This window comes from Canis lupus, chromosome 2 (assembly GCF_011100685.1).
Source record: "Canis lupus familiaris isolate Mischka breed German Shepherd chromosome 2, alternate assembly UU_Cfam_GSD_1.0, whole genome shotgun sequence".
NCBI classification, from domain to species: Eukaryota; Metazoa; Chordata; class Mammalia; order Carnivora; family Canidae; genus Canis; species Canis lupus.
The window spans coordinates 66,760,434-66,782,277 of record NC_049223.1 but is presented as its reverse complement, the minus strand read 5'-3'; the positions used below and the strand labels follow the sequence as shown (position 1 = coordinate 66,782,277).

Below are 21,844 nucleotides of genomic sequence, written 5' to 3'. Positions count from 1 at the left end.
TCTATGAGGCCAGTGTCACCTTAATTCCAGAACCAGACAAAGACCCCACCAAAAAGGAGAATTATAGACCAATATCCCTGATGAACACAGATGCAAAAATTCTCAACAAGATACTAGCCAATAGGATCCAACAGTACATTAAGAAGATTATTCACCATGACCAAGTGGGATTTATCCCTGGGGTGCAAGGCTGGTTCAACACTTGTAACACAATCAATGTGATAGATCATATCAACAAGAGAAAAAACAAGAACCATATGACCCTCTCAATAGATGCAGAGAAAACATTTGACAAAATACAGCATCCATTCCTGATCAAAACTCTTCAGAGTGTAGGGATAGAGGGAACATTCTCAGCATCTTAAAAGCGGTGTACAAAAAGCCCACAGCAAATATCATTCTCAATGGGGAAACACTGGGAGCCTTTCTCCTAAGGTCAGAACATGACAGGGATGTCCCTCTCACCACTGCTATTCAACATAGTACTAGATGTCCCAGACTCAGCAATCAGGCAACATAAAGAAATAAAAGGCATTCAAATTGGCAAAGAAGAAGTCAAACTCTCCTCTTCACAGATGACATGATACTGTACATAGAAAACCCAAAAGACTCCACCCCAAGATTGCCAGAATTCATACAGCAATTCGGCAGTGTGGCAGGATACAAAATCAATGCCCAGAAATCAGTGGCATTTCTATACACTAACAATGAGACTGAAGAAAGAGAAATTAAGGAGTCAATCCCATTTACAATTGCACCCAAAAGCATAAGATACCTAGGAATAAACCTAACCAAAAGAGGTAAAGGATCTATACCCTAAAAACTACAGAACACTTCTGAAAGAAATTGAGGAAGAGGCAAAGAGATGGGAAAATATTCAATGCTCATGGATTGGAAGAATTAGTATTGTGAAAATGTTTATGCTACCCAGGGAAATTTACATTTAATGCAATCCCTATCAAAATACCATGTGGACTTTCTTCAGAGAGTTGGAACAAATCATCTTAAGATTTGTGTGGAATCAGAAAAGACCCCAAATAGCCAGGGGAATGTTAAAAAAGAAAACCAGAGCTGGGGGCATCACAATGCCAGATTTCAGGTTGTACGACAAAGCTGTGATCATCAAGACAGTGTGGTACTGGCACAAAAACAGACACATAGATCAATGGAACAGAATAGAGAACCCAGAAATGGCCCCTCGACTCTATGGTCAACTAATATTTGACAAAGCAGGAAAGACTATACACTGGAAAAAGGACAGTCTCCTCAATAAATGGTGCTGGGAAAACTGGACAACCACGTGCAGAAGAATGAAACTGGACCATTCTCTTACACCATACACAAAGATAAACTCAAAATGGATGAAACATCTAAATGTGAGACAAGAATCCATCAAAATCCTAGAGGAAAACACAGGCAACACCCTTTTTGCACTTGGCCACAGCAACTTCTTGCAAGATACATCTATGAAGGCAAGGGAAACAAAAGCAAAAATGAATTATTGGGAGTTAATCAAGATAAAAAGCTTCTGCATAGCAAAAGAAACAGTCAACAAAACTAAAAGACAACTTACAGAATGGGAGAAGACATTTGCAAATGACATATCAGATAAAGGGCTAGTATCCAAGATCTATAAAGAACTTATTAAACTCAACAGCAAAGAAACAAACAATCCAGTCATGAAATGGGCAGAAGACATGAACAGAAATTTCACAGAGGAAGACATACACATGGCCAACAAGCACATGAGTAAATGTTCTGCATCACTTGCCATCAGGGAAACACAAATCAAAACCACAATGAGATACCACATCACACCAGTGAGAATGGTGAAAATTAAAAAATAAGACAGGAAACAACAAATGTTGGAGAGGATGTGGACAAAGGGGAACTCTTTTGCATTGTTGGAAATGTCAACTGGTACAGCCACTCTGGAAAACTGTATGGAGGTTCCTCAAAGAGTTAAAAATAGAACTGCCCTACAACCCAGCATTGCACTCCTCGGGATTTACCCCAAAGATACAGTTGCAGTGAAACCCCAGAACACCTGCACCCCAATGTTTATAGCAGTAATGTCCACAATAGCCAAACTGTGGTAGGAGACTCAGAGTCCACTGAAAGATGAATGGATAAAGAAGATGTGGCATATGTACACAATGGAATATTACTCAGCCATTATAAACAACAAATATCCACCATTTGCTTTGACGTGGATGGAACTGGAGGGTATTAGGTGCTGAGTGAAATAAGTCAATCAGATAAGGACAAACATTATGTGGTCTCATTCATTTGGGGAATATAAAAAATAGTAAAAGGAAATAAAGAGGAAAGGAGAGAAAATGAGTGAAAATACCAGTGAGGATGACTGAACATGAGAGACTCCTAACTCTGAGAAACGAACAAGGGTTAGTGGAAAGGGAGGTGGGCGGGGGGTTCGGGTGACTGGGTGATGGGCACTGAGGGGGGCACTTGACAGAATGAGCACTGGGTGATATGCTATATGTTGGCGAACTGAACTCCAATAAAATAAAAAAAAAAGAAAGGAATAAAGGGCATCCAAACTCATAGGGAAAAAGTAAAATTTTCACTATTTGCAAATGACATACCATATACAGAAACCCTAGACCCCAGCAAAAATTACTAGAACTGACAATTAAATTCAGTAAAGTTGTAGGATACAAAATACAGCATGTACAGAATGTAATGTACAGAAATCTGTTGCATTTCTATATACTAATAAAGAGAAATTAGGAAAACAATCCAAATTACTATTGCACCAAAAATAATAAAAATACCTAGGACTAAACTCAACCAAGGAGGTGAAAGATCTGTACTCTGAAAACTATTAAACACTGATGAAAGAAAGAAATTAAAGACAACACAAATGGGAAGATAGCCCAGGTTCATGGATAAGAAGAACCAATATTCTTATAATGTCTATATTACCCAGACCAATCTACACATTTAATGCAATTCCTATCAAAATACCAACAGTATTTTTCACAAACTAGAACAATCCTAAAATTTGTATGGAACCACAAAAAACCACAAATAGCCAAAATAATCTTGAAAAAGAAAAACAAAGCTGGAGGCAGCACAATTCTAGATTTCAGATTATACCAGAAAGTTGTAGTAATCAAAACAGTATGATAGTGGCACTAAAATAGACACATAGATCAATAGAACAAAATAGAAAGTCTAGAAATAAGCCCATGATTAAAGGGTCAATTGATCCTTGACAGTGCAGGAAATAATATCGAATGGAAAAAAGACAGTCTCTTCAACAAATGGTTCTGGGAAAACTGATAATTACATGCAAAAAAATGAAACTGTACCACTTACATCATACACAAAAATAATCTTAAATGGATTGAGGGCCTAAATGTGAGACCTGTTTATTCAGCTTTAAAAAAAGAATGAAATCTTGTCTATTGCATCAATATGGGTGAATCAAGTATAACGTTAAGCAAAATAAATCAGAGAAAGACAAATACCATGACTTTATTCATATGTGGAATGTAAGAAAGAAATCAAAAAACAAAGGAAAGAAAAAGGTGATAAACCAAAAAAACCCAGACTCTTAAGTATGGAGAACTGACAATTACCAGAGGGCAGGTGGGTAGGGGATGGGTAAAGTAGGTTAAAGGGATTACACTTATCTTGATGAGCACAGAGTAAGGTATAGAATTGTCTAATGATTATATTGTACACCTGAAACTACTAAAACACTGTATATTAACTCTAGTAGACTTAAAGATACGCATGAATAAGGTCTTCTCTAATTAAACATCTTTCCCTTTTTTACCCACCTTGTACTTCTATTGCATTTTTCTTACAGAACTTTATCTTGATATAAAATGTTTTTACCGGGCTCCCTGCTTGGAGCCTGCTTCTCCCTCTGCCTGTGTCTCTGCCTCTCTCTCTCTCTGTGTCTCTCATGAATAAATAAATAAAATCTTAAAAAAAAAAAAAAAAAAAGAGGCAGCCCGGGTGGCTCAATGGTTTAGTGCCGCCTTCAGCCCAGGGTGTGATCCTGGAGACATGGGATCAAGTCCCACATCGGGTTCCCTGCTTGGAGCCTGCTTCTCCCTCTGCCTGTGTCTTTACCTCTCTCTGTCTGTGTGTCTCTCATGAATAAATAAATAAAATTTTTTAAAAAATGGGGATCCCTGGGTGGTGCAGCGGTTTAGCGCCTGCCTTTGGCCCAGAGCGCGATCCTGGAGACCCCAGATCGAGTCCCACGTCGGGCTCCCGGTGCATGGAGCCTGCTTCTCCCTCAGCCTGTGTCTCTGCCTCTCTCTCTCTCTGTGTGACTATCATAAATAAATAAAAAAATTAAAAAAAAGTTTTTACATCTGAAATTTGTTTAGTGGTTGTAGTGGTCACTCTATCATATGTCTCCAAGAAATGTATGTCTACAAATTGATACATAAATTAAACTTAGCATTTAAGTTGGTTTTGTTTATATATTCAAATATTAAAAGAAATCTCTTTGAGGTTGCATTATTTTATTTTATTATTATTTTTAAAGATTTCATTTATTCATGAGAAACAGAGAGGCAGAGACATAGGCAGAAGGAGAATCAGGCTCCTCACAAGGAGCCGGATGCAGAACTCAATCCCATGACCCCGGGTCTGCGCTCAACCACTAAGCCACCCAGGCCTGAAGTTGCATTATTTTAACTCTTAGTGTACAACTGATGAAAACACATAGTTTGATAATTTATTAAAATGGAATTTAAATTTTATTGAAATGCATTTTTTGAAGTAATGACCAGAGCTTTAAAATATATTATTTTTCCTCCTAACATCATGACATTGCCAGAATGAGACAGGATTCAGCAAAAAGTCTATTCATGGCCTCCGTCTTTATAGGTAAAAATGCTAAGAAATCTTGTTCATATATTTAAATTAAAATCTCCCTGGAAATGATTCTTAGATATTTAGATAAATGTATCTAATATATGTATGATAAATACACCATGATAAATATATCATGGTTATGTATTTTTAAAATCTTTATTAGAAGTATTTTAGAAACACGTATTGAAATATAGATTAAAAATATATTGGGTGTGGGCCAGAAGAGAAAAATGAGGGGAAGATGTGAAAGAAATAAGACTGGTAAGAGTGGACAAGTACGTTATATGGAATTTAAATGTCTCATTCTATGTACCTTTGCATACCTTTAAATTTTTAAAAAATAAAAGTAAAAAATATTAGAGCTGCTGATTTAACTCAATGTATGAAAAATGTCTGCCATATAATCCAATTAGCAAAGCCAGTTCTTTTTGTCAAACCAATTTCCAAATGAATGTCATTTTCTGTCAAAGTTTGACTTAAGTTTCTCAATTCAAATATATGCATTAATGTGTCTTTCAAAGAATAGTATAAAAACTGTTGAGAAAAGTGTAGAATATATATTGTGGGATAGATTACTAAAAGCAGTCAAGATTAAAATAACATAGTTCTTATAAAATTGATTTACTTATTTTTATAAAATAGGTTATAAAAAGAAGGTAGTAAAGCAACATGCTGTTTATCAGTTAACTTATAGCAATGCAATACAGCTAAAATAATTTATAATACAAGAAATATGATAAAGTATAATAGCTCTTCATTAAATGTGCATGAATATTGACTTCTGCTATCTGGTTTTTGGAGTAATTCAATAAAAATAGAGTATAAACATTTTTTTAAAGGGTATATAAAAATGAGAACACTTGTTTTACATTTCTTTACACAGAACAAACTCTTCCTGTGACTGTAATAAATGAGAAAGGCATATACTATAAAAAAATCATCTGGCTTAGGAGCCAGCACTAAATTTATTTTTTACTAATAAGAGAAAGAAAACAAATATTCCATAATACATAATAAAATCCTTGACTTGAAATGGAATTTTTTTGGTATGATGTGATAAAATAGTTTTCAGCTATACGACAGAAAAATACATATTGAATATGAAGGAAATTATGTAAAAGTTTTATTTGTAGGTTTGGTAGTCCTAGAGAACATTCTAGTCACATATATAACAATCATTGTCATCATCCAAAACTACATTGGGATGAAAGGTGCCTTCTTTCCAGTTAATGTTGTTTCCTAGGGATAGAGTACTAAGAAAAGCTGAAAGGTCTGCTTATTGGGATAGGGTGTTTGTTATGGATGCTTTTTGCTTTATTCTCGCAGGGCCCTCTCTCAACAGTTAACAGATTATTGACAACAGTCAGGGAATGGAAGAGGCAAAGTCATTAAAACAAAACTGTCATTACTCTCACACTCTCACAATCCTACTCTACCACATCTGAATTCAGAATATCTCACTGTGGATCAAAATGTTCCCTTTTGCAGTCAACCTTCATCTTAAGAGACATAGGTATAAAGAAACAGAAATATTGGAAATAGTGTAGTATATCTATGTTTGGTGCCATTGGGTTTTTACTTTCCAGGAAACACATGAGTAAAATTTAGGAAGGGTAAGGGATATGGCATTCTCATATGAAGGAGGAGAAAATTATAGTGAAAACAGGTACATTCTCAGGCACATCAACTTTAGGTAGGAGTACCTATGAAACCTGAGGATATAGAAAGTGATTTACTTAAATGATCTGTTTGCATATTCCTTGGCAGGTCTTCATTCATGGTAAAGTAAATAAACACAAATATATTGTGTTGTGTTTCCAAAGATGGCCACATTATTTCCCATCCCACATACTCTTTCACATTTCAATTCTGCCATGTTCACATCTATAGGGAGAGCTTATAATCCTCCAATTCCCTTGAGTCTTAGCTAGTTCTTTGATCTGTTTTGATCAACAGAGTGTAACAGAAGTGATGCAGTTTAACTTCCAGGATTGGGCCTGGAAGAGATCTACAGCTTCCACCTACACCTCTTAGAAAGCTCCTTTTTGGCAAGTAGCCACTATGCTATGAGGAAGTCCAAGCTAGCCGTGTAGCAGCACCACCAAAGGTCCTCTGTGATTACAAGAATGGTAATGGCTATACAGAAATGAAGACAAGAGTACAGGCTGTAGAATTTGGAAGACCAGGATTCAAATCCCAGATCTACCATTTATTTCTGAATCCCGAGCTTGTAGTGGTCACTTCACCTTTCAATTAGCCTCTCTAAGCAACCTCCTTCCGAGAGCCTCTTTAGCCACATGAGCTATCTGTTGTGAGAAAAAATATAAGACAAGTAATGTAACGTGCCAAGCCCCAGAGTTACTCAGTAGATAATTAAAAAACCAGCTTCATTTAAGATATTATTTCTTCTCTTCTCTCTCCATCTAACCCTAAGCCTCTCAGAACACAGAAAAGAGGGACGCCTGGGTGGCTCAGTGGTTGAGCATCTGCCTTTGGCTCAGGGCATGATCCTGGGTCTGGGGATCGAGTCCCACATTCCGGTCCCTGCGAGGAGCCCGCTTCTCCCTCTGCCTATGTCTCTGCTTCTCTCTCTGTGTCTCTCACAAATAAAAAATAAAATCTTAAAAAAAAAAATATATATATATATATACACTTAAAAAAACACAGATAAATTGTGCAACTCCATTGTATGCCTCTTTTGGAGGGGCACAATGAGGAGCAAGATCTAGGGGAGAACCTAGGGGAGGATCTAGGGGCGAAGAAAAGCATCACTGGAGGACAAAGTTACCCTGGTGATACCTGATGAGTCATACACTCACTATGGGTGTCTCCAAGAACTCAAAGGTGTGGAATGGAGCAGATAAATCTTAAGGACTTCACAGAAATAACATCTTATGTTCACAGAAGAAAATGTGGAGATTTCTTTCCACCATATCCTTATTTTGTCCCAGTATTCCTACCTCCATTGAGTGTGCATTGTAATATTATACCTGGGAGATGTGCTCTAGTTCCTAGAGCAGGCAAGTACAACTTAAGAGAAGCACAGGCCCTCATAGCTGGACTGTCTAACTCAGGACCACTGTGGAACCCAAGAACTGCAGCTTAGAGCTTAGGCCTCCAGACTGGTAAATATCAAGTACTTGTATGGCATTTTCAATAGCAAATGCATTAAAAAAAAAGTAATAGAAATCTAATGAAAGAGATTTAACCTGTATCTTCCAAATTACAAACTATTATAAACTATTTTGAATCATTTTACCTTAAATTGAAATAATATATACTGATCTTGCTTGGTGTGCTGTATACACAGCTTCTCTATGATTTTCTTTTTCCAATTATGTTTACTTTTATAAGTAAACATAAAGTTACCATCTCCATCATTTTTAAATGTACAGTTCAGTGTATACTATGCTTCGTTTAAAATAGACTTTCTTCAGTACATATGCAAATAGTAATGAAGTAAAAAATAGTTTACCCTCAAAGAAGGAAACAAAAACTTGATATATGCTAATAGAAATAGGCTGAATCCAAGACATTTTAAATCATCAATATTCATGATGAAATGTTACTATCAAATTTCTTTACACAGAAACTATAAAACTATGCTTTTCTTAAAAAAGCTGATCTCCTTCCAAATGATTACTACAAAGAATAGCTAAAAATTGTAATATTTAACTAAAGGCAAAGTGACTAAATTTTAAGGATAACATCTTAAATCATTTACTTACAAACAAACAAAAATTCACTTACAAACAATACTGCCAGACAATACCTGAAACAAAGCAGTATGATCAATTACCAGGGAATGTGGATCATATGACCCTTCAAAAGTTCCTGGTGGAAATCCAGAAAATCAAATTAGAGATCCCTGAGTAACATGCCATTTGAAATAATCGTATCATATTCGATTTTGTCATCTGTTAAAGCTTTTCACTATTTCTGTGGCTTAGTTTTGAAAAAAAAAGGTTTAGATAAAAAACAATAGAAAAACAAAAGAATTTATCTCCAACAGGAATATTTCTTTAGGAAAATAGAAAAGTTAGAAAACTGTTGCACTGTTTCTATGGAAATACTAATAAAAATTAATTCCTCAAGTTCTAATAGATTTCCTTTAAACAACAATGTTCCAAATATAAACAGTGTATAAAAGTGAGAGGGGAGAAGGCTGCTAGGGGAATTCTAGTATTTTTATATCAGAAAATATGAATCATCTCAAGCTACCTGTTTTGTTAAGATTATGAATGATTACAAAGTTAAAAGCTGCTGTGATAATTATTTGGTTCCTTTTGTGTTATAAATCATTAATTTTTGTGTTTTTTCTAAACGACAGATTTAAGTGACAGAATATCAGATCATTATTTCATTAAGACCAATATTTGCAGTATTTTCTGTAATACATCAGCAAACCAATAAAATAAGCAGTAAAAATGAAGCGTGATTAAATAAATCAGTCATTGGTATAAAGTGAGAAAAAGGACATTATGTAGAAAAATAGGCATTTACATCTCTTGGATTGAGAGTGGCTAACTATATTTAGATAGAAGATACAGTTTTTTGCTGGCAGTGGAGAAAAATATCCATCCTTATAACTAATAGTTTAAAATGGCTGCTTTCTGTGATATTAATATTCATTCAAAATTTTATGCAATCACTTATGAAGTGAACAAAGTACATGGAAAAGCAGCAGTTATCTATGACACATCTACATTAATATTCCCAAGTATACAACTTGGGCCTGACCCAGAAATGTGTTTGAACTCAGTATATGAGTCACAGAAATTTGAACAGACCAATGTTATATTTGGCTTTGATTAAAATTACAGGTACAAATGTTTTCATTTCAATACTAAATATTCTGAATGCTTATGCAACATCAGTTTCAAATTCCCTTTTAAAGAAAATGCTCATTAATGATAACCTCACATCACTGCAAAAGCTGCTCTAATACTTAATGGCTAGGTGTTATTTCTAAGTAATATGGCACACAATTACATTATTTCAAGTCATTATAAAGTCAGGTTGAGACAAACTGAAGCCTCACCTTTGATCATTTAATATAGTTCAATTATTGCTGGCATCTAAGTAGATTTAGCATCCTTCCTGTCCTTGTTAGATAGCCCCCACATTATCAATTAAAAAGGATCCTTCTGCCTATTACCATTGCCTGCTTAGACTGACTATGTATGTGTATCTTTACTCTAGCCAGATCAGTCATGCTAGTTTCACTTGTGGGAAATCTCCTATTTCCATGTCTGCACTAGACCAGGTTACAGCTGGGCTTTTCAGCACAATCCTATGGGAGCATTCAGTACTCTATTTAAAGATCATTGCAAATTTCCCATAAAATTAAGATGTTGGTAAAATTTAATTAAATTTAAGATAATCTTGGGTCTGCCATGACCATAAAGCACATTTAAGTTGCAAAAGGTAGGTTGGGTTTCTTGATAAATCCGATTGGGCTGCCAATCAAGGTCACATGAATAGTCTAAAATGTCATTGCTGATGGCTTTTTTACTTATTTACCTGTACATATATCTGTAACTTCTAAAAGTGATACAGCCTAAGTATATTTTCTTATTTTATTTTATTTATTTATTTTTTAAGGATTTTATTTATTTATTCATGAGAGATGGAGAGAGAGAGAGACAGAGAGGCAGAGACACAGGCAGAGGGAGAAGCAGGCTTCATGCAGGGAGCCCGATGTGGGACTTGATCCTGGGTCTCCAAGATCACGCCCTGGGCCAAAGGCGGCGCTAAACCGCCGAGCTACCGGGGCTGCCCTATTTTCTTATTTTAGTAACACATTAATGTTTGCTCCTTTAGAGACAAATTCAGCTTTCTGTTGTCTGGAATCATAATTATCGCTAGGCTATAGTTATCCCAACGATGCTACTGACAGGAATTCTTTTCTGCCAATTTATATAATTTCATTTTTTAAACTGGCATCAGAATAAATCTTGGATATAAATTTCTTACTTATAATATGGTTAGTTATTATTGTTTAATCTGTAAATGAGTTTAAATGAGAATAAAAGACCAGGAATACTATTCCAGTATACTGAATACTCTGGTATACAGTATACATAATATTCTGGTATATTATGTCTAAAAAATAAAATATGTCTCTAGCCAGAATAAGTTTTTAAAGCTACTGTTTTTCAGTAAGCATCAGAGAAAAAAATCTAATGCAAAATTATGAATAACCTATGACACAATCACATGATACTCTAGTTTTTTGTAGATTAAGTAGAAAAACCATAAAGATATTAGAAAGTTTACTTTCTGAATTAAAAACAATAGCTATTTCAAAAGTTTTAATTTCTAAAGGTCAAATTACATATGAAAGGTATTTATTTCAAGTATTTCTTTGGCTAAAATGGAAGTTACCGTGAAATAGAGCAGGCCAGAAGTCACCATCACGTTCTCAATCATATGTATGCCTTTATTCATTTACCTATTTATTTTTGATTTTTTAAAAGGATTATTTGAGAGAGTGAGAGAGAGAGCGTGTGTGGGCACATGTGCAGGTGAACATGAGGTGGGGGGTGGTACAGAGGGAGAGGCAGAAGGAGAATCTCACGTCCATGCCCTGCTCAGCATGAGCTTAACCCCATGACCCAGTGAGCCTGAGATTACGACCTAAGCAGAAATCAAGAATCAGCTGCTCAACTGACTGAGCTACTAAGCACCGCAACTTCTTATTTATTTAAATAATCTCTACACCTAACATGGTACTTGAACTCATGCCCTGCAAGATCAAGAGTTGCTTCTTCCAAATGAGTCAGCCAGGTGCCCCCGATATGTAGAAAAGAAACAAAAAGACAGTTTCCTGAGTAGTCCCAGCCCAAGGCAAATAAGCAGAACTTGGCAGTGGCAGGAATGAACTGTGCCTTCCCCTCCAACCCCACCCACACTCAGTTCCCTGGAGGGCTACAAAGGCAAAGCAAGATCTCCATCTAATTGGTCTCTAGAGCAGGGCTCTCTTTCCAGGTATTTTTCAAACATTGGGGAAAAAACCCCACAAGTTTCTCATTCAAGATTCATAGTTAAGTCCCTCAAAGATCACTATCACTAGTATCAAAACATCCATATTATTTATTGAAAACCTTCAGAAAAAGTGATAGGAAATGTGACAGTGTCTTCTCATAATACCTTAGACAATTTATTCATCTATGGGCTGTAAATCACATTTCAAAAGGTAAATATAAAAATATATGACTTTTCCAAAACACAGAAAGGAAATCCATTAGATTTTCAAACACCTGGAGAAGACAGATTAATAAAGGTACTTCTTCGCACTTGCTGGAAAGTCAAACAAGTAAATTCATTCTGTACTACATATTTTTTAATACTTATTTATTTGAGAGCAAGAGAGAAAGGGAGAGTGAGCGAGAGAAGCAGAGTGTGCTCGCACACATGCAGGTGGGAGGAGGGGCAGAGGGAGAGGGAGAGGGAGAATTTCCACCAAAGTCCCTGCTGAGCGCAGAGCCTGATATGGGTCTTGATCCCATAACTCACAAGATCATGACCTCACTGAAATCAGGAACTGGACACTTAACCAACTGAGCCACCCAGGAGCCCAATGTTGAGCTAAATTTTTGCCTTATCAGACAAAGAATAAATTAACCAAGCTAAAGGTATCTCATGAAAAGTATTGTCCTATAAATATTAGGAGGCCAGTTCTATTTAAGTCTAGAGAAACTATATCATTGAACACAAGATTCCAAATAGATTTTTGAAACATGGCACAAATGGATGGTAAGAGAATTTTAGCACATACTGGTCAAGCATAAAGTACATGCAGAAAAGTTTCCAGAGCCCAGAGAAGGCGTGTTTACATTCTCAAGTAATTACTGATTGCTCTCTGAACAAATAAAAGGGAGAAGGAACGGGCTTATCAGTAAAAGCCTCAGAGCTAACATGACTAAGGTGGAGAACTCATTCAAGACTGCAGTTATCCATTCTATTTAAGTTAAATCTTTCCTAAAAAACATCTAATGAACCAAATTCAAATGGGCACTTGTAAAGTCTGTATTTCTAATTTCCAGAGGGATAAATGGATTAAGATGGTTCTTCCTAGAGAGCAGTTGCAGATCAAATCCCAAACTATTTGAGAAAGCTTCTGTGTCAACCAAATGCCCATTTAAAAATCTTTAAGAGCAAGGATTTTCAGTAAGCTGGGTTTTTTCCTAATGGTTAAAGTAATCAATTCACATAGACACACAGATCTTGTAGCAGCAATAAGTACAATTAATGACATAGTTATAATCATATTTACTTACCCTCCCAACAGTATCTGTGGCTGGTTGGATTCATTTGTAATACCAAATACATCAGGAATTAAATCACCATTGAAGCTGAAAGGAAAACATTAAAAACATTAAGTAGCTGTTTCATAAAACTGTCATGTTCTAGCTTTAAAAGGAAAATAACCTTTGGGAGGTGTAGTTGCCATCACAATGCTCACCAGTTTCTGCTGTAGTCAACAAAATGTCAGCCCAAGTGTCAGACATGTGTCACTTCTAGGCCAAAGGGTTTATTATTATTTATTACTGGACCCTCCAGCCCTCTTTAAGCTTGTGGTGGCCATGAAAAGAGCACGTGTTTCAGATGGTCCTGCTCCACAGATGATGTGGCTGGCCTCTAAGTGATGGCACAGAGCTTAGCCTACCACTGACCCACACTGGACACGCATGTAAGCAAGAAATGAACTTTCGTTGTGAAATTTTAGGGTTGTCTGTAGTTTCTGCATAACCTTGACCATCCCTGGCAAGAAGACAGCACTTATTTCAGACCCAACTTATGTAGTTAGATGGACTTAGGAGAAATAACCCACAAAAGTAATCCCCAGTTGGTGTAAAAATTTGTACTGGCCATTAAATATTGCAACAACAATGAAAAATACACAACTATGAAAGAAATCAAACTGAAGGCCCTTAAGATGATTAATATACAGGTTTATAGTTCAGACTTAATGTTCACTGACCTACTGATACATGACTGTTTTTAATAATTGTACGAAAGGCAGTAATGGAAACAAGAAAAAGTCTGTACATTGCTTATAATCCCCAAATGATCTCTACATGACTACCAAAATTCCTGACAGGAATTTGGATTGCACTTGGGTCTATTTTGAAAAATAAATAACACTAAAGAAGAGCTTTAAAAAAAGTAAGTTTCTCCTTAATATAGACATCTTTCTAAATCTCTGGAGGAAATCTCATACCATTCATATCTGTCCATTAAACACCAATAGTTTTACCCTGAAATAGTTACCTTAATTATTTGAAAACTGACATGGCTACCATTAACCTAGATCCATTATGGACACATTCAAAGCTATCGAAGCAGAAACAAAAACACAAATTTCTTCCTCTTTCCAAAATATTGAATTTCACTTTCCTTTTCTATCATGGCAAATAAAAACCATATAATCAAGGGTATAAGCCTCTGTCAGTGTCAAAGGGCGAATGAATTTAGTGTCAATGCTACTTCACAAAATAGTCTTTGATATGAGAAACCTTATGTTGTTCAGTTTAAATTCATTCAAAGGGAAACAAGCACATACTTACTCCATAATTAGTGGTTCATCTTGAAAAGTCCTATTGAGTATGGTCATATTGTTAGGATCTGTATAGAAAGAAAATATATAAGTCAGCAGGCACTTTATATTACTTTTGATATCTACACTTGGGGTAAGATATCTTTATTCTTTTCAAGATTCATCTATAATTAATTCCAACTACTACTATTAACAAGACACTGTAAATCTAACTTAAATAGACATCAGCACAAAATACTGGTGTTTATTATATAGTTAAGACCATCATTATAATAACTTTATTTAGAGGCTTCATTCTAAAAATCTCTTAGGTGAGTCTTCTTTAAATATAATTTAGCACTAGAGCAGTTGACAATATGCACAAAACCACCTGACTCTAAAATGTCCATGCTTAAATACATGAAATGCTTATATTTATCTAGCAATAACAGGTTTATTTTTTCCTTTAATATCCAATGATAAGTATTAAAAACTCTTAAAACAAATTTACCTAATGTTTGATTTTGTCCCCAGAAGATAACAGCTCCCAAATCACTGTTGGCATGATTTTTTGGAAAATACGTCAGAAGGACATCCATTTGTGAATCTCCATCATAATCCCCTGGGACTACACTTGTTATTAATGCACTGTGATTCCTAAAAGAAACACAGGTATCTAGTCAAGCTATAATAGGACACTTCTGTATTTGTACTAAACACAAATATTTTCAAAAAGAAATTTAAAATCACAGAACTAATTCATTTCATTCTCTTAATTTATCATCCTTCATGTATGTAGTATTCTTTGGTCTATAAAACAATTCAGGATTTTGTCTTAAGAAATAAGACAAATCTGAAATATTTCAAAAGAAAGTAGTTTTATGTTCTTACGCTGGCTTATAGCCCTTGTATTTAATTCTTTAATTCTTTTGTCAAGGATACCAATGCATTTGTCTGATTTATAAGAAATGCAAGCTTATAATCAATTAAGGCAGCAAAGATTATCACTGTCGTCAAAGGTATTATTTGTGAAATATTTAATTTTGGATTTTAATGTAGATGTGAAGATTAAGTAATCATTTGATTTCTGAAAAATACTCAAGATTTACAATGGTAGGTAAGTTTTTTTTACCAATCCTGGTAATACACTATCAAAACATACATACCTAATTTTATATTTTAATAATGAAATAATTCTGAAATTATATTAACATTGAAAACTTAAAACATGTCTTGTCATAATGTCTGAATGACCCAATCAAAAAAATAGGCCTTAAGTTCAATCTTTATTTAATTCCACTTAGAGCAATAGCAAGACAACAAGTTTTCCAAAAGACTATAATTGTTTTATAAATAGCATCAAGAAAAATATATACAACGGGTTTAAGGTGGAAATGAGAAAAATACTGAAAAGGTTAAGCAAGGTTAAGCAGTGTGAATAAAAACAATAGTTTTATCATAATGCATCTACCTACTATGTTCCACATGTTACATCAATGCTTAACAACTATTAACTGGTAGTTCATCACATCATAGGTATTATCATTCTCATTGAACTGACCAAGAAACTGAGGTTTGGAGTGATTAAACAGCTAAAGCTAAAAGCTAATAACTAACCAGCTACCTAGCTAGTAGCTAGTTAAATGGAATAGCTGAAGTTCAAATTGTGTTAGCCTTTAAAATTGATCTTCATTATGATAAAGTCATTTTGGTAATGCCAGTTTCCTCAAATAATTCCAATAATACTTTAACTTTTCCATGAAAAATACCTGGTCTTTAGAAATGATCATATAACAGCTATATATGCTACTATGTAGCCAACTCTAATTGTGGAGACTTCCTCATGTGCATGTGGGTAGAGGTGCATACCCAGTAACATATACCACATCTACTTATTTATTTACTGTGTAAATAAATTCACAATTTTGGGGGGAAAAGTACTCTGGAATAAATGGGAATATATTACAAAAGGATTAGGTGCAAATTTAACCTAATTGCCACAAATGCCCAGCTTCTTTATGGTTGTAAACGTTAAGTAGAATGTTTAAAGATACCATATTGACATGCATTTATTTTTTCTTCTCTCAAAGAACCCACTAACATGATACAGAATGAAAAAAATTTTTTTTAAACCTAACTCTCAAAAACAGAGATCATGAAGGGAGATAGGGAATGGAAGGGAGGGACTGCTAACTGATTTATGAGGGCAAAGCAACTGGCTATAAGCTAGAATGTCTAAAGAAAAAGGCTTAACAAGGAAAGTTTTTTGCCCAGAAGAATACCCAAGAGGCTCAGAATTTGTAGTCATCAGAAATTGTGAAGGACAAGAGGTGAGGCAGAAGGCTGAAAACAGGTTTAAGTGAAAATCTGTTTTGTGAGTGATGGTCCCATGTCCCTCTTTCTCAGCAAGGAAAGAACTATGCAGTTTATTAATCAGGCATTAGGGATTTAAGATACAAGCAGAGGGTAAGGTTTTAGACTTAAGTTAAAAAACGGAGTTAATGGAAAATATACAGAAGTAACATTTTGACCCTTGCCCTCAGCTCTACCCTATTTCTGGATGCCAGTCAGCCAGGAACATACATGCAGGGCAGCGGACAGGAGATAGTCCCACCATGCAAAGTCAGAGTTTCCAATTAGCTCTCTAGTGCCATATTCTTAAATATGATACCCCTGCTTTTTGAAGAAAACTATGACTATTAAAGAGAGCCAAAATAAATAGCAGTAAGGGATCTGAAGAAAAGAGATAATAAGGGGAACAATGAAACTTCAAAACTACACTTGAAGACATAAGAAAGTAGTTCCATAAAACAAAAATAGAAAATAATAATTTCCTAAGAGAAAATAATAATAGAACAAAGAAAACTTCTTGGAGATAAAAAATATGACAGCTGGGGCACACAGGTACTCAGTAGTTGAGCAGACATCTGCCTTCGGCTCAAGTTGCGATCCCAGGGTCCTGGGATTGAGTCCTGTATCAGGCTCCTGTAGGGAGCCTGCTTCTCCTTCTGCCTATTTCTCTGCCTCTCTCTGTCTCTCACGAATACATAAATAAAATCTTAAAAAAAAAATATGACAGCTAACAAAAAATTCAATAGAGGCTTCAAATAGAGAAAATCCCCTGGAAAGGAAAACAAAGTGAAATGACAAAAACAGGGATCCCTGGGTGGCGCAGCAGTTTGGCGCCTGCCTTTGGCCCAGGGCGTGATCCTGGAGACCCGGGATCGAATCCCACATCAGGCTTCCGGTGCATGGAGTGCATGGAGCCTGCTTCTCCCTCTGCCTGTGTCTCTGCCTCTCTCTCTCTCTCTGTGACTATCATAAATAAATAAAAATTTAAAAAAAAAAAATTAAAAAAAAAAAAAAGAAATGACAAAAACACAAATATAAGAGATAAAGGGTGTACCCAGGCATTCCAATAACTAAATGATAAGAATTCCCAAGAGAATAAAAAAAAATCACTAAAGAAAAAAACCTTTTAAAAAGCCTCCACGGATAGAAGCCTGCAGTTTGAAGGGGCCCTCTACTTTGATGTCACAAGACTATAGGCCAACCAAAGTATTAAAAGTAAAAAAAAATAAATTTGGACATGGAAGGACATAGCATATACTCTTTCTCAGGAATTTCCTGAAGGATGTACTTCAGCAAAGTAAGTGAAGCAGCTAATAAAATGGCACAGGATCCAAGAAAGAACAACAAAGTCCCCAAATACTAACCTTGCAGAAGGCATAGAGAATGAATCCAGATTGGTTACAAATGTAGAGGACTAGGGATACCTGGGTGGCTCAGTGGTTGAGTGTTTGCCTTTGGCTCATGGCATGATCCCCAGGTCCTAGGGTCAAGTCCCACATCAGGCTCCTCTCGGGGAGCCTACTTCTTCCCTGCCTATGTTTCTGCCTTTCTCTCTGTATCTCTCATGAATAAATAAATAAATAATAACATCTTTAAAAAAAAAAAAAAAGAAGTGTAGAGGACTCAATGGGGAAAATTAAAGTGTACAATAAGTATCTGGCCAGTATGATGGAACATCTACCAAGAAATTAAGGATATACACACAGAAAGCTACATAACTGATTTTTTAAAAAGCATCCATATATTCTAGGAGGAAAAACTCTACAGAAATGAAATTACTATGTACTAGTTTGTTCTGAAGTGCACTGAATCTACATGGTCAAAATGTAAATAATATTTACTGATTTAACTAAAAATATGATATGATAGAGATAAATTAAAGATGGCAAACCCTCATCTATGCTAACAAAAATCCAAGAGAGGAAGATAATTACTCAAGAAATTACACTGTAAATGCTTATTTTAAAACATGGAAATAAACAGCAGACAAAATAACTGAAGGTTCTAAAAGTGGTTGTATGTGAGAGAAGAACAGGGAAGTGGGGGAAGAAAAGAGTGAAGAAGAGTTATTTTTCCTTTGAAAAATATTCTAAACAAAATAAAAACAAGTCTAAATTTTAATAGTATATCAAACAACACTGCATTAATCAAAACCAGAAAATGAAACAAATTGGGTGGAACTCTAGTTCTTTGTTCAAACTGAAATTTGTTCAAACATTTCTTTCCAAGAAAAATTACTTCTAGGCAGGTCATTTCTTGTATATAATATTTATCAACTCATGTTCTCTGCCCACTCCATGCATGCATACTAGACATCCAGTACTAGGAAATTTCTAAAGAGGGATAAGTTCCTGTTTGTCCATTTAAAGCTTTCCTCTCGATGTTCTAACTTAAGTCCAATTTTTTTTTTTTTTTTAACGTATGTCTGAGTTTAACTATTGTAGAGTCTGAGTAGTCATTAGCCCAGAAAGGGACTTAAATATTTTTTTAAACCATTTCCCAAGTAATTTCTGGTCTTTCTACAAATCAATGCATCCTGTACATGGCTAAGAAAATCAACCTAAAATATCATTTTCTTCAGCTCTCCTTTAAACAAGAACCTATAGAGATTCCCCACTTTTCATGGGATTGAGTTCAAACTGTGGTATTTATGAAGGTTCCTAGTCTGCCCTGATCTCATCTTCTTGGTCCATAACTCTCCAAGTATATCATCCATGTCTGTTAGGTAAATCTTTCCACCTCCTCTTCACAACATGCTTACTGTCACTCCTGTTAATGCTGTGTTCTCAAATCTGAAAGCCCTCACCTATATTTTACTGAAGGTCACTGAAATCCTATAACTTTCTAGAAGCTTCCACTTTAGTCTGCACTAACTCATTTCTTCTTCCTTGAACCATCCAGCAATGAAACCTTGTTTTTTGATGTTTCAAAACTCTGCTGGTTCACTATTGATGATGATCACTGAGTTTCAGACAGTGCTGGTCATATAAAAGAAAAATAAGAACTACTATTTGAACATTTACAAATGTTTGATTTAAATTCCTTTAAAATAAACCTTAAAAAACCCAGCACTTACCCGTCAAACAAAAATTAGAAGAGGTCACTGACCTTTTCCCAGTGCAAATGAAGCCCACCCACCCCCTCAACACATGGTTGACCTGCTGAGCTTGGTGCTCCCACATGCACACTCAGAATGAGTGACAGTCCTCAACACATTCAAGAAGGGACTACTAGATTGCAAGAGAATGAAAGGTGTTTATGGAGAACAGACCTGATTTACTCAAATTTATTCATTTTTTTAAAAAGTAAATAATTTTTAAACTTTGGTATATTTATTATTTTTCCTAATTACTTGCTACTGACACCTTATAACCAGTGGTTTCGTGTCAACAAAGTTGAGTAAAGTTGATTTGAAAGACAATCCAACTAGGTATTGCATATCAATCATTACAATAATGATTGTTTTTACAGGAACAGATACACTTGTACTTACTTCAAGGATACTTTTACTTTGGGTTTAAAATAGGGTGCGTTCTGGTCTGCCAAAAAGACGATTAAATCATTTCCTAAAAAAAGCGAATATACATTATTAGAGAATTATTTCCAAATAGCTTCCAATCAGGGGTTACAAAAAGCGTTCTGGGTACTACTCTTAACAAAAGAACTTTTATTTTACTCCAGTTCCTCTTCCCTCTCACAGTGAGTCCTACTTGTCTGAATGAATGGGGATACCTAACAGTGTATCACAAATTCAGTGTTAAGTGATACAGAAACAGGAAGGATGAACACTGAAAATGCAGTTGGCCAAAACAAACTGAGGCCAATGGCTTTTGCCAGGAATCAGATTAGGTGACTTAAAAGAACCATATAAAGAACGTGCCTTTTAACTATAGTCTATGTCAAGCCTTGTCTCCCCAAACCTAACAACATGATCTCTTCAAGGTTTTTTTAGTTTATCACACAGATGCATGGCACCAGGAAAAAGGAACTCTTACTGTAGGTATCTGACTGGTAACAAGGATATGATTACATATTTATGAAAAAGTCGAATCCTCCAAGACCCTCCTCTTGTGGCTCCTATGGAACCATCTCCCAAGTTGAAGCATTAGGACTCATTGGCTGCATTCAGGAGAACTCATTGCAACAGACTTTTGAAATTGTTTACTTAAACCCAAATCATCTTTAGAGTTAAGAGGAGAGTCTCTGTATCCAGTTTGGATGGAGTAGCTACTGGTTTGGCAGGATGCACCCTTCTTGCAATAAATACATAGTCATAAAAAAGATAGGAAAACTATCCAGAGTCCAGAGCCACCTGGACCAAGATCCTGTGAAGCTCTGTATAAACCTGCTTCACTTTCTTCCTTAGTGGCTTTCATCTACCCAAGTTTGTGGGTGCTCAAAATGCTAAGATCCTTTATTACCCATTGTTAGCATGAAGGTTGACAATACAGTTTGTTTAGTGATGGTTAAAGCAAATAACTCCTAAGAACCTCAAGTTGACAAGGAGAGCAGAGATTTGGAAGACTAGGGTGGTGACCGAAGTGAGGAAAAGGTCAGGTGCACAAAATAGACAGCTCAGCAGGGAGAAGAATCTGCAGTTTGAGAATCCTTTCCCAAGGAAGACACTGGGTTTATCCATGGTCCCTGCAAAATGCTCGTGTGGGCTGTGGACTGTTCAGGGCATGGGGTGGGGGGCAGGGCACAGTAGCTTCAAAGAAAGCTGGGACCTGACAAAGGGAGGGGCGGGTGAGTGAGGCAAATGAGAAGGTAGGTACGAGAAGAAATTGTCAAGCTGAAATCTTTTCCAGTTCATTACAGGATAAGGAAGATTGAAGGAAGTAAAGCAGAAAGGAATAAAGGGGCTTTGGGAGGGTACAGAAGCAAGCTACAAAGTCTTTGGAATTAGGAAGGACTTTGGAAGGCAGGTGATTCCATGGGGGAGGAGAGGGTACGTGGGTGAAGGCCGCAGGCTTTTTAGTAACAACAAAAAAATGTGGGGTGTTTCCAGGGCTTTGGTGGAAGATCAAACTGTGTGGGTGGCCGGGCCAGCACCCGGGGCTGGAGAAGATGGAGAAAACGGGCAAGCTG

General features: G+C 35.9%; 1 protein-coding gene across 2 annotated transcripts in view; it reads right to left on the bottom strand.

Moving 5' to 3' along the window:
- ITFG1 (integrin alpha FG-GAP repeat containing 1) overlaps nt 1-21,844 on the bottom strand; it is a 174,711-nt gene that overhangs the window by 152,305 nt on the left and 562 nt on the right. For both annotated transcript variants that reach the window (XM_038531136.1, XM_038531138.1), the window contains exons 2-5: nt 20,250-20,322; nt 14,916-15,061; nt 14,436-14,493; nt 13,146-13,220 (exon numbers count right to left, since the gene is read on the bottom strand). In XM_038531136.1, the coding sequence (XP_038387064.1) occupies nt 13,146-13,220; nt 14,436-14,493; nt 14,916-15,061; nt 20,250-20,322 (352 nt within the window). The remainder of the gene's footprint in view (nt 1-13,145; nt 13,221-14,435; nt 14,494-14,915; nt 15,062-20,249; nt 20,323-21,844) is intronic.